Source organism: Polypterus senegalus, chromosome 11 (genome assembly GCF_016835505.1).
Source record: "Polypterus senegalus isolate Bchr_013 chromosome 11, ASM1683550v1, whole genome shotgun sequence".
Taxonomy (NCBI): domain Eukaryota; kingdom Metazoa; phylum Chordata; class Cladistia; order Polypteriformes; family Polypteridae; genus Polypterus; species Polypterus senegalus.
The window spans coordinates 115,439,591-115,452,343 of NC_053164.1; the positions used below are offsets into that span (position 1 = coordinate 115,439,591).

General features: G+C 39.4%; 1 protein-coding gene and 1 long non-coding RNA gene across 2 annotated transcripts in view; both read right to left on the reverse strand.

Moving 5' to 3' along the window:
• Positions 1–5,118: 5,118 nt before the first annotated feature.
• LOC120539803 lies at positions 5,119–6,169 on the reverse strand. The gene is made up of 2 exons (XR_005635685.1): positions 5,659–6,169; positions 5,119–5,478 (listed from the first exon to the last, which is right to left on the reverse strand). It is a non-coding gene; the product is annotated as an uncharacterized LOC120539803 (long non-coding RNA).
• Positions 6,170–10,142: 3,973 nt separating this feature from the next.
• The window catches only part of LOC120539463 (aldo-keto reductase family 1 member B1-like), a 29,264-nt gene continuing 26,653 nt past the window's right edge, over positions 10,143–12,753 (reverse strand). The window contains exons 9-10 of the mRNA XM_039769537.1: positions 11,011–11,093; positions 10,143–10,677 (exon numbers count right to left, since the gene is read on the reverse strand). Of these exons, the coding sequence (XP_039625471.1) occupies positions 10,635–10,677; positions 11,011–11,093 (126 nt within the window). The 3' untranslated portion in view covers positions 10,143–10,634. The remainder of the gene's footprint in view (positions 10,678–11,010; positions 11,094–12,753) is intronic.

The following is a 12,753-nucleotide window of genomic DNA, read 5'->3' on the forward strand; positions in this document are numbered from 1 at the left end:
ATACCTGCAAAAATACATTACATTAATGGCTAAAACAATGATTTTAAATAACTAAATACACATACACTTAATTTTAAGCATTGTTTATCAATTAATTTTTAACAATACTATGTTTGAGTAATTGTATTACTGTACAATTTGCATGAGGTTAGTATTGTAATAAAGACGCTATATAGCGCCCGACCCAGCACAGACTGACGCAGAGGCACGTACAAAATAAACAGAGGCTTTTATTTTTCTCTTCAGCCGTGGGACACGTCTTCCCCGTGTCACACAGCCCAACACAGTACCAAAGCACAAGTAACACCAAAACACTTTCTTTGTCCTTTACCACCACTCCTCCTCAAGCTTAGTCCTCCTCCTCCCAACTCTGACTCTAAAGTGGTGGTGGATGGCCCCTTTTATAGCCCACCTGGAAGCGGGGGGGCTTCCAGGTGGGGCTGAAGACTCGTCCAGCTGGGCCGTTGACTCAATGCAGCACCTCCTAGCGGCCATCCCAGCTCCCAACCAGGCTGTGGAAGACTTCATCTCCCATGGAGCCAGGCGGGAGGCTGGCAAATCACCGTCGGTCCAGGAGGCTGCCACCAGGCGTCCCGGGGGAGGTATTGAGCTGTCCATGGTACTCCCCCAGAACATATGCAGCAGGGGTGTCCAGGCCGGGCATGGGACCCCGCCGTCCATCACAGTATATTTACATAAGTAATGTCCCCTTTGCAGCAGCACTGTAAATTGTTCTTCATGACTCTCAACCTTTGCACTGTAAGGGACAAAAACATAAATATGGCTAGCATACTTATTTTTCTGTGTGCTGAAGGTTATTTTGTGGTTGTGGAAGATTGTAGCTATGTTTTTTCCCAAATTATCAAAGTTCTGAGCTTTTAGTTTGCTTCACAGGATGATTCAAGAACCAGTGTGATGCATATTCAAATAATTCCACAGGCAATATATCAGTCAGTCATTTTCCAACCTGCTATATCCTAACAGCCAATCCCAGCCAGCAAAGGGTGCAAGGCAGGAACAAATCCTGGGCAGGGTGCCAGCCCACCACAGGGCACACACCCACCCACACACCAAGCACAATTTAGAATCACCAATGCACAAAACCTGCATGTCTTTGGACTGTGGGAGGAAACCCACGCAGACATAGGAGAACATGGAAACTCCACGCAGGGAGGACCTGGGAAGCAAACCCAGGTCTCCTTACTGCGAGGCAGCAGCACAACTACTGTGCCACCGTGACGCCCCCAGATAAAATATGTTTGTTTAAAAGTTTTAGTACAAATTCAAAGCAAAATAGTTCACAGAGAAAAAGAGAAAAAAAACAATATTAAAGAAAAGAAAAGTTTAAGGCTTATATATCTTGTTTCATTTTGGTCATACATTCGCACTTGAGGCATGCTAAGCACGTAAGTATGATAAACACAGTCAGTAAACTGTGTGCTATCTCCTATTTGCAACATATCTAACAGTCCATGCTAGCAATAAGACTATTTCCTAACTGGCTTAATTAACACTTCAGATATAGCTAAGAAAGTCCTATCTGATGTCAACTTATGGGAGGTAAAAGGCTATACAAATCTGATATTCTGTTATTGAAATCCAGCAAACATATGAGTTTAACATCAAACATTAGCTTTCTAAGACTCTTACAAAGAAGATTAATTGTGTTATTTTTTTTTTTGGATAAACTTGTGAACCTGTAGCAAACCCTACATCACAAAAGCAACTGTTCTTTTTCCACCAGATAACATGAAATTGCTTTACTAAACATTAATGTTGTATCAATGGATGAAGTTGATGGTGTGAATGTCTGATGGCAACATGATTGGTAGCTCAATTGCTAGTCATTTAACTGTTAACATTGTTTTATGTTTTTACTAAGTCTTGTTACTAGAGTAAAAAATTTGGCTGTAAATTTACAGTGAATTACTGGTTGTTAAATTGCTGTACTAGTACAGTTAACATGTAAAAAAAAAATCAGGTAAGTACAGTAATTCAACAATAGCGTACTGCTACATTACATTAGGATTGTGGCCCAGTTTACTGTGAAGTCACATTACAGGATTGTATTTTTGTTATAATATACAGTAATATGATATATTAGCCGTATAAGCCTGTGCTGTAAAAAGCCTGGGGTCCTAGAAACTATTGAAATTGTCAGAAAAAAAATTGAAATGCAGAGATGTCAGGTAATTGAAAGGAACTACTCTGGGCATCAAGCCTAGGGGGATTCGTTTTGCCGACGTGCTCACATTAGCAGCAGAAGGAAAAGTAAAAGGGATACCGTTTTGCCGATGTTCAGGGGTAATCGACTTTGTCTTTCTTCTGAGGTTTCGTTTTGCTGACGTGCTGGCCTCGTATGTGTTATTAGCAGCTAAGCAAGTCTTCTGTTTTCTCGGAGGTGGAGCCCATACCCCGAGTCCACCTCTCACTTTTGGGCTAGACAGACACACACACTTCCATATGTAGATGTTTATATATAAGATAATATATAATAATACAGTAAAATATTGTGAAAGTAATGCAATTAGTAGCCAGGAATCTATATACATAAAAGCCAAATACTACTGACTCACTCATCACAAAATTTCCCAAACCATGAGGACTTGGGACTTGAAATTTGGAATGTAGGTTACCCTTGGGCTATAGGTGCTCGCTAAGAAACAGTTTAAAAATTTTGTGGTCCAAGCGCGAAATTTCTTATAGTTTTTTAGACCCGTTTGTATGTCTGTCTGGTTTTCACGAGAGAACTACTTAACAGATTTAGATCGGGTTTTTTTCTATAATTTCCTTGAACATTCCATTGATTTTACAACTTTCTCATCGTGCTAAATATCATAGTTTGCTTGCGGTGCCGATTTATTAGTGTGAATCCTAGAGAGACTCATTGGGCTGCGGGGAGGGTGGTGGGGCCCTCCTCACTCACGTGTCTGCCTCGGGGCGTAACCTTAACTCTGCTTAGTTAACAAACAAGAGAACTACTTAACAGAGTTAGATCTTTTTTTTTTCTATAATTTGCTTGAACATTCCAGTTGATTTTGAGACTTCTCTCATTGCACTAAGAATCATAGTTCGCTTGCAGGAGCGATATATTCATGCTAATCCGAGAAAGATTCTGCGGGCAGAGGGGAGGAGAAAGCATGATGTCAGGAGTAGAGAGCTGGGTGGGGCCCTCCTCAATGTCCTGTTTCACTAATACGCGGGCGAAGATGCGGAGGATGGCTAGTGTCCTATAAATTTATAGTATAGCAGCTCAGATTTAAAGAGCCTTCTAGCCATATGACTTCATTACTGAGGTTAGAGAGGAACAGTTTAGCTCATTCAACAGTGGTTCATTTTAAAGAATGAAATAAAGGAATAACAAACAACTTTATAACTGCATAACAGTTATATCTATCGGGTTTAATATCAGCACATTCCTTCCATTTTCTTACCACCAGATTCCTTTACACATTCATTCACATCTAGTGCCTTTCTTTGTAAATAGTGTATTAAGCAACTATATCTTCTAAGAGATGTATTATTGCAAATGTATAATTTGAAGTGTAAAAAGAAATTGAAAGAAGGTACTATGGCCACCTAGTTGTAGAAAAATAGTCAACACAAATATTACACAGATGCAAAATGATTTCAGTCCACTCTGCTAACCTCATCAGATTAAAGCAACTGTGGACGTTTAATTATGTGTACACGGTCAGCTCCAGGAACAAAATGATAACAAATGCAAAGGCATGTGCATTGGTGTTGGGTACCGTACAAGGCACAGAATCATTTACACAAAGGTTTTGATAGTGGAATAATTGAAGATTAATGAAATAACATTGTTTTATAAACAATGTATTTCAATTTGTAGTTGCAAGCTGTTTATCCTTATTTAGAAATATGAAAGATATGTATTTTACAAGTGTGTTCCATTCTTATGGAATACTTCTCCTAGTTCTTTTGTAGGTATTATTGAAAATCACCCATCCATCTATCAGCTACTTTTTGTTTAAAGGTTGATTACAGATGATTCTTAATGTCTGATCACAACTAACTGGCAAAGTGCAGTTGTAGCGGTGCTACTGGGGAATGAAACTTAAACTCCCAGCAGTTCCTGCAGTGGCTCTGATTGGTCATCTGCTGAGGGTGCAAGGGTTGCTGGGAACATGGATGCCGGCGCAACATTTTAATGGGGGCCAGTTATACACAGAAAGGAAGAAGACTTTTGTGTTTTGAGAGGCCTGTCTGTTTGCCTTCCAGTGGGATACTTGTGGATTCTTGTTTTGTCCTGGATCATCTCCTGCTTTGGGTGTATGGACTGCCTGGTGTCTTCCTGCTGCATGAGGAAATGTCTAAGGATTTGTTGTTATCCTGCGAAGAAAGGAGCACTCCTGATCCCATTCACACGTCATCATCTCATCAGGAAATACTGGTAGGACTGACCTTTACATTCATATACAGCGTGCTGATCTCTGGACTATCTACCTCCATCATTTCATTTCATCAGTTGCCGTTTTTCATGGACTTCATCGTGTGTGGTTTTTGCTAGTTGTTTGTTATTATTGAATTTGTGTTTATTGAGTATCGCCGTAAGGAGAACTGGGGTGGGATCATTTTAGTGTGTGTAGTTATATTTTGTTTATTATTGTTTAACACATTCTGCCATTTCTGTTTTATTATCGGTTGATTTTTGTCTCTGTGAGGGAGTGTGTGTGAGTTGGGGCAAGGCCAGGTGTGTTCCTGGGATCACCTCCAAAAAAATAAAAAACTCATCATCATATCGACAGTGTGAATCTTAACTGGGTTAAGTCAATCCAGAAACAACTGACTGCCACCTGGAAAGATGTGTGTTCTTCATCATATTTGTGGCTATTGATAATTAATTTCAGCAATATTCAACTTAATAAAAGAATAAATGTTTATAAATATCTATGTGTCCATCTGGTTGCCATGTCTCTGTCATTCCATTAGACGGGACATCACAAACATTAACACTGCTTTTACAAATCTCATACCAAATTGCATTGCATGGTGGCTGAGGTCAGTGTTGAGTACTTAGATTTGAGCCCTGTTAGACGGGTATCACGGCTAGTCGATACATAAAAGGGTTGTAACTTAACAAATAACAATAAAAAATATTCTTTGCAGTTGTTTATTCAATAAACATTAAAATATCAGAAATGCTATTGGAAATGCTCTGGAAACAAAACTACATCCATGGCTTCAATAGCTGGTATTGTCCCCTTTGGCAGAAATAACATCTTGTAGGCCTTTTTTGTAATTGTCTATGAATAGCCTAAGATCTGGGGTTTGACTTGGCTGTTCCGGAATTCCTAATTTCTTCTTTTCCAGCCATTCTCTTGTGTATTTTATTGACTGATTTGGTTGGTTGTCATGCTGCAAGGTCTACTTTAGCTGTTTGAAAGATGGTGTCACATTGTCCGCACATCTAGTACAATGTGGTGGACTCTGTAATGACAAATTGGAGTCAGGTTCCTGTGGAAGAAAAGCAATTCCAAATCAGAATGGTGTCAGAATAAGGCCCTCTTAAACCTTCATAAAGCCCACATACGTAACATGGTCCCTCCCAAATCATCTAGGGGAGTCAGTGTTATCAACTGCGACAAAGGAAAACTCATGTGCTTTCACAAGTAGAGTCCCTATGCAATGTAGTACCTTAAATTTGCATTGCTGGAGTTCTGTAAACCATCCCATCACACGGGAATAGGGAATCTTTTTGCGCGGCCATCCAGTGTAGGTGCACATTATTTGTGACAGTGCTGAACTCCCATCCAAGCAGATAATATCTGAGTTGAGATGTTGCATCTTCAATGGTCAAGGTGTCTCACTGTCTGCTGTGGTGTACCTCCTTTCCTGATTCAACTATTTCTGCCTGAGAGATAGTGCAGAGAGAAAAGGTAAAGAGAAGTTAAGAGATGAGGATAGGTGCAATAATCAGGGTGTTTTGGTGTGCAATGTCCATAAGACATTTTTAGGCACCCTCTTTACTGTGCATCTGTTGTTTTGTTTTAGGATGCCACCAGTAATATATGGTTGCAATTTTGGACATTTTTCCTAAACAGTCCCTTAAAATTTGTTCAGAAACAATATTTGAATATCACACTTTCCTACAAGTGTAGCTCAAATTTCCCTAGAAAAAATACAAAGGAAATTGATGGCATTATAAAAAACAACAACAAAAACATTTATTTATATAGCACATTTTCATACAAAAAAATGTAGCTCAAAGTGCTTTACAAAATGAAGAATAGAAAAATAGAAGACACAATAAAAAATAAAAATAAGTCAACATTAATTAACATGGCCAGGGTGAACAGAAAAAAAAAAAAACTCCAGACGGCTGGAGAAAAAAAATAAAATCTGCAGGGATTTCAGACCAAGAGACCGCCCAGTCCCCTCTGGGCATTCTACCTAACATAAATGAAACAGTCCTCTTTGGATTTAGGGTTCTCACGGAAGGACTTGATGATGATGGTCACGTTGACTTCTGGCTTTCAGTCCATCAATGTTGGAGCATCATGATGCTTTGAGTAGGTGATGGTGGCGCAGGCCGCCACCACAAAGAAACCGGAAAAAGAAACAGAAGATAGAGTAGGGGTCAGTATGGATTTTGGAGCCACTGTGAATAGTTATTTTGATGAATTGAACATACAGAGTATCAGGATTAAGTTAAAGTGAAGTTATGAGAAGGCCATGTTAAAGTAATGTGTTTTCAGCAGTGTTTTAAAGTGCTCCACTGTATTAGCCTGGCAAATTCCTATTGGCAGGCTATTCCAGATTTTAGGTGCATAACAGCAGAAGGCCACCTCACCACTTCTTTTAAGTTTTGCTCTTGGAATTCTAAGGAGACACTCATTTGAGGATCTGAGGTAATGATTTGGAATATAGGGTGTCAGACATTCTGATATATAAGACGGGGCGAGATTATTTAAGGCTTTATAAACCATAAACAGAATTTTAAAGTCAATCCTGAATGACACAGGTAACCAGTGTAGTGACATCAAAACTGGAGAAATATGTTCGGATTTTCTTTTCCTAGTTAGGATTCTAGCAGCTGCATTCTGCACTCGTTGCAAGTGATTTATGTCTTTTTTGGGTAGTCCTGATAGGAGTGCGTTACAGTAATCTAGTCTACTGAAAACAAAAGTGTGAATTAATTTCTCAGCATCTTTCAATGATATAAGAGGTCTAACTTTTGCTATGTTTCTTAAGTGAAAAAATGCTGTCCTAGTGGTCTGATGAATATGCGATTTAAAATTCAGATTACGGTCAACAGTTAACAGTTTTTTTACTTCCGTCTTAACTTTTAATCCTGATGCATCAAGTTTATTTCTGATAACCTCATTGTATCCATTATTGGCAATTACTAAAATTTCAGTTTTCTCTCTATTTAGTTTGAGAAAATTACTATTCATCCATTCAGAAATACCAGTAAGACATTGTGTTAGTGAATCGAGAGAGTCGGAGTCATCGAGTGCTATTGATAAGTACAGCTGTGTGTCAACAGCATAGCTGTGGTAGCTCACGTTGTAACCTGAGATAATCTAACCTAAGGAAGCATGTAGATTGAGAAGAGCAGCGGACCCAGGATAGAGCCTTGTGGAACACCATATAGAATATCATGTGTCTTTGAGATGTGATTACCACAACTCACAAAGAATTTTCTCCCTGTCAGGTAGGATTCAAACCAATTTAAGACACTGCCAGAGAGGCCCACCCATTGACTAAGGCGATTTCTAAGAATATTGTGATCAATGGTGTCAAATGCGGCACTCAGATCTAAGAGGATGAGAACAGATAAATGGCCTCTGTCTGCATTTACCCGCAAGTTATTTACTACTTTAACGAGTGCAGTTTCTGTGCTGTGATTTGTTCTGAAACCTGACTGAAATTTATCAAGAATAGCATGTTTATTGAGGTGGTCATTTAATTGCATAATGACCGCCTTCTCTAGAATTTTACTTAAGAAGGGCTGGTTAGAGATGGGTCTGAAATTTTCAAAAGCAGAATAAGAAGCAAATGGGTAGCTCCTTGTCCTTTTTAAAAAACATATTGCATAGTCAAATGGCCAGGAAGATAGACAAACTTGCAGCTATCAAGAATGCTAGAGATAAAAAAACCTCTGGGGGTTCTCAAGTCAAAACTTTCTCAGCCCCTCCCAGCATATGAGCGTAATTAAAGAAATAATGCAATAACAACAACCGATAGAAGCTGGTACAGTAAAAAAAAGTTTCTGATGGCTTATGGGTAGTTTGAATGTAAACAGAAGAGTGTTCTGCTATTAGCTGAAATTTAGCAAATGTGGTTTTTAATATTTTACAGGATTAAAATGAAAATATTAGCTATGCAAGTGGATGCTGCTCCCTAGTTCACAATATAAAAAAAATACTTTCTGGATACTGTTGGAATTCTTTTTGTCTTCTACTACATATCATATATATATATTGTGGCAGACAGCTGGGGCTCTTGCCCGGAGGAAGGACCAGGAGAGCGGCAATACCTCCCCCGGGACATGAGAGGGCAGCCCCCCTGATTTCTAATGGGGCAATAGGATTGGAGCTTGGAAACTCAAACCTCTTGGGGCCTATGGCCACCGCCAGACAATTCTGGAGCCATAGACTACAGCACTTCCATCTCACCAGGAAGTGCTGCAGGAAGAGAATCCGGGCGCATCTAGAGAGCTTCTGGGAGCCCATGCAGCACTTCTGCCACACCAGGAAGTGCTGCAGAAAGAGCATCAAAGAGCACCTAGAGCACATAAAGGGGGCCGCCTCACTCCATTCTGGGAGCCGGAGTCAGAGGACAGAGTTTGAGAAGAGAGGAGTAGAGGCAGCAGAAGAGAGATATCGAAGAAAGAGAGAGAAAAACAAAGAAAGAAGGAAAAGGACTGAGTAGTGATTGCTGGGTATTGTGCATTCTGTGCTGTAGAAGGCAGAAAATAAAAGTGTGCTTTTGGGTCTTTTGAGTCTCCTTGTCTGTCTGTGTTGAGGTAGTTTACCACAATGGCATCCCAGATTGGACCTCCTGGCTATGAACTGGCAGGGGACCTGTTATAAAAATATTTTGTGGTAACCTGACACAGTAGGCAGCAGAACAAGGCACACTCCAATGGGAAAGAAGAAGGTCAGGCGCAACCTGAAAATAGCGGGCAATCAGAAAAAGACTGTCATCGGCCAAGGGATTGGTTATCCTGAAGAAGCAGCCACGCCAAGGGAAGCGTTCTCTGGGAAATGGGATCCAGGAGGTAGGTACCGGACCTAGGGAGAGATTGCCCTGGGAGTGTTGTAGTGCTGTTCATGTGCCTACTTTGCAGAAGGAGACCGCCCGGACATGTATTGCTGGCCGAAGAACAACCAATTCCGGGGATGACAACAGAATGAGGTCCAGGGAGGACAAGGACCCGCTGTTCGCGGAAGAACCGCAGCTGGTGGATGAGAACCTGGAGCCTTATCCTAATGGGATTAACCCGGCAGTGGAGCGGGCAGTGCAGGGCCAAGAAACCTTCCGTGAAGCAGGTAAGAGGGTAGAGGGTGTGTGCCAGGATCCTGTCGCTAAAGTAGCACAGGCAAGGATGGTGAACTTCCACCCCACTCCTGAGAGACACCAGATGACGCATGCGCATGTGAGGCTCATGGAAGCCTGTCCTTGTCACTGGCCAAAATAAATAGTTTATATTTCAGGAGCTCAAGAGAGTTTTATGACTCATCCAAGCTTTAGTGCAGATAGCAGGGAAAATCAAGATGGTGATCAACGAACTGCAGGAGACAGCCAGGGCGCCACTGGAGAAGGTAGACCAGTATCAGTGACAGCTTGTGATCTGTGTTCTTAAAGCAGACGGGGCAGTACAGGTAAGTGACACTGGTACCGCATATAATAAGGGAACTCCTAGCAAATTGAGCCGGGATGATTCTGAATGGACTCAAGTAGTAAGGGGTCCAAATCAGCTGAGCTAACTAAGTCTCCAAATGCATATGAATGTTGTTATGCCATGCTGGTATTTTCTCACTTGTTTAAAATCAGTTCTGTAATAAATTGCTTGAGGAACTTATGTGACAATTTTGTAGTCATCAGGATGACATGTCATTCTTAAGCACTGTTGATGTTCAGTCAAATATTAAGTAAAAAAAAATGAGTCAATGCAACTTGATTATTGAATGTTTATTCGAAGTAGCAGAGAATACAAAACAGATGTAAACAAGCTAGATGGAAGAGTTTTTATTTTGGAATACAAAATGCCATTGATTGTATATATGATCTGCAAGTTGAAACAAAAAAGAATGATTACATCCTAAAATTTATTTGCACTTTACACCTGTATCAATAATAATTACAAACATCAGAAGCAGTTTTCAACTTTCAGGTTACTAAAGATAAAAGTACTAAAAGATATGACAAAGGTTTTAAACCAAGCAAATTTCTGTTTTGACGATACTACAATACATCCTAATACACCACTAATTCTATAATGCATCTTTTTAAAAAAAATAGATATGTGTAAGATATATGAATCTTTTTTTTAATAAACATACTGTAAGTATTTATTAGGGTAAAGCAAATAAAGAAAGGAACGCTTGTCTGTAAACCACAAAGCATGAGCTTATTGTTTCTCCTTCAGGTAAATCACAGCTTCCTTAGTATTCTTCATGAAAAGGGTAATCTTTGTGCTTCACGGCCCTGAAAATCAGAACATAAAACTGTAAGGAAGGCTTTGATTCTGTACAACCTCTTGTTATATTTGTGGTATTTACATAATGTTGGTTCAGCAATGTTATAGTCTGCATGAACAGCAACAAAAATATGCACTAAGAATGGTATGTTAACACTTGGTTCCTATTACAGTATTTAAAAAAATACAACTACAACTATACAATATTTTAAAAAAATTAGTAAAATAATAAACAAAGTGTTTAACATTGTAGGCTTCAGTGGTACCCAAAACCAACATTCCTCTGTGGAGCTCGCTTTTCTCCTTTATAATATGTTCTGAATTTAATTTGGCAGACTCACCATTCCATTGACAGGGCTCTCCAGTTCCTGTTGAAGCTCAAGATAACATTCATTTCCTCCTTGCTTAGTTCAAAATCAAAAACCTGTTGTAATAAATCAATGTGTTTACTCTATGATTTTCACTTTCCACATACATTATTCTCACATTTTCATTTGCAAAATCTTTAATTTGCTAATATAACTAAATGTACAGTATCAATTTAGTTTTCAGCCAATCAAAATCATTACAAAAACCGAGCTTTAGCATGACAGAAAAATACTTTTACTGCACAACTCCCTAGTAAACTTGTGCAGCTCAATCTGTTTAGCTGAGCTTTTTTTCATCTTTTTCATAAATTCAGTTTTACTTTAAAGCATAGAAGGCTGACTTTATGTTAAAACTATACAGGCCATAAGTCATATCCACATTGAGAATTACTATTAGACAGCAATCACAAGGATTAAAATTTTATTGTTTTATAGACTATTTGTTAAGCACACTTTTCAGATTTTAAGCTGTTTGTAAATTTCAGCTAATCTTATATATAAACACCTACACGTGGAAGTGTGTGTGTCTGTCCGGCCCGGAAGTGAGAGGTGGAGTCAGGCTAAGGGCTCCACCTCCGAGGAAACAGAAAACTTGCTTAGCCACTGTAACACAAGCAAGGACAACACGTCAGCCAAAGGAAACCTCTAAAGAAAGACAAAGTCGATTTGCCGCTAACATTGGCAAAATGGTGTTCCTGCTACTTTTCCTCCCGCTGCTAATGAACAAGCGATGTGAGAATGTTGGCAAAATGAATCCTCCTAGGAGAGAGATGCCCAGAGTAGTTCCTTTCAATTACCTGACATCTCTACATTTCAATGTTTTTTCTGACCATTTCAATAGTTTTTAGGACCCCAGGCTTTTTACAGCACAGGCTTACACAGTTAGTATATATATATATTAATGGTGTGGTATAATAGTAGTCTGTATTCATATATAATATTATTAAGCTGAATTTACCAAACTGTGATTGTATAACTAGCAATGTAAGCTTAATTTAATAAAGTAAAATAACAATATTGTTATTTTTTTCTAAGAAAAGACACAATTTTATATCTCCAAAGATGCCTGTATGACCTTTATTCAGACATGTTTTTTCCTTTTACATTAATGGCTACAAGTGGCAAAGATGCACACTACCCAGACTTTAATGAAGAAAAGATGTGACCCAAAAGAGCAGCAGTGTGAATATATATATATATATATATATATATATATACACAGTATATATAGTGACAGTTTAGGGTTTTCTCGCACCCTTGTACCCTCAGACCACTCGTCAGACACCAGATAAAAAGTCCAGTTATTATTTATTATAATAATAATGTGCACAAAGCACCCTCCACTCCCAAATATTCAGTAAACAAATCAATAATCAAAATAATCAAATAAACAATCCTCAACACCCAGACGCTTAGCCACCCTGCCCCCCAACTCAGCTCGTCTGTCTGGGATCTCCCACAGTCCTTTATACTCCTTGACCCGGAAGTGTTTGTCCCTCAGTCCATGTGACTTTCTATCACTTCTGGGTCAGGTAAAACTTCTCTTTTCTTCATCCCGGAAGCACGTCATTTCTTCTGTCCATGTGAGTGGGATGTACTTCCGGAGTGTAGGGAAAATAGTCCCTGGGCATCCCTGCAGCGACTCCTGGTGGCCCCCTTTGTATCCAGCAGGGCTATGCATTAAAAGACCACTGTCCATAATTCCCTGCTGGCATT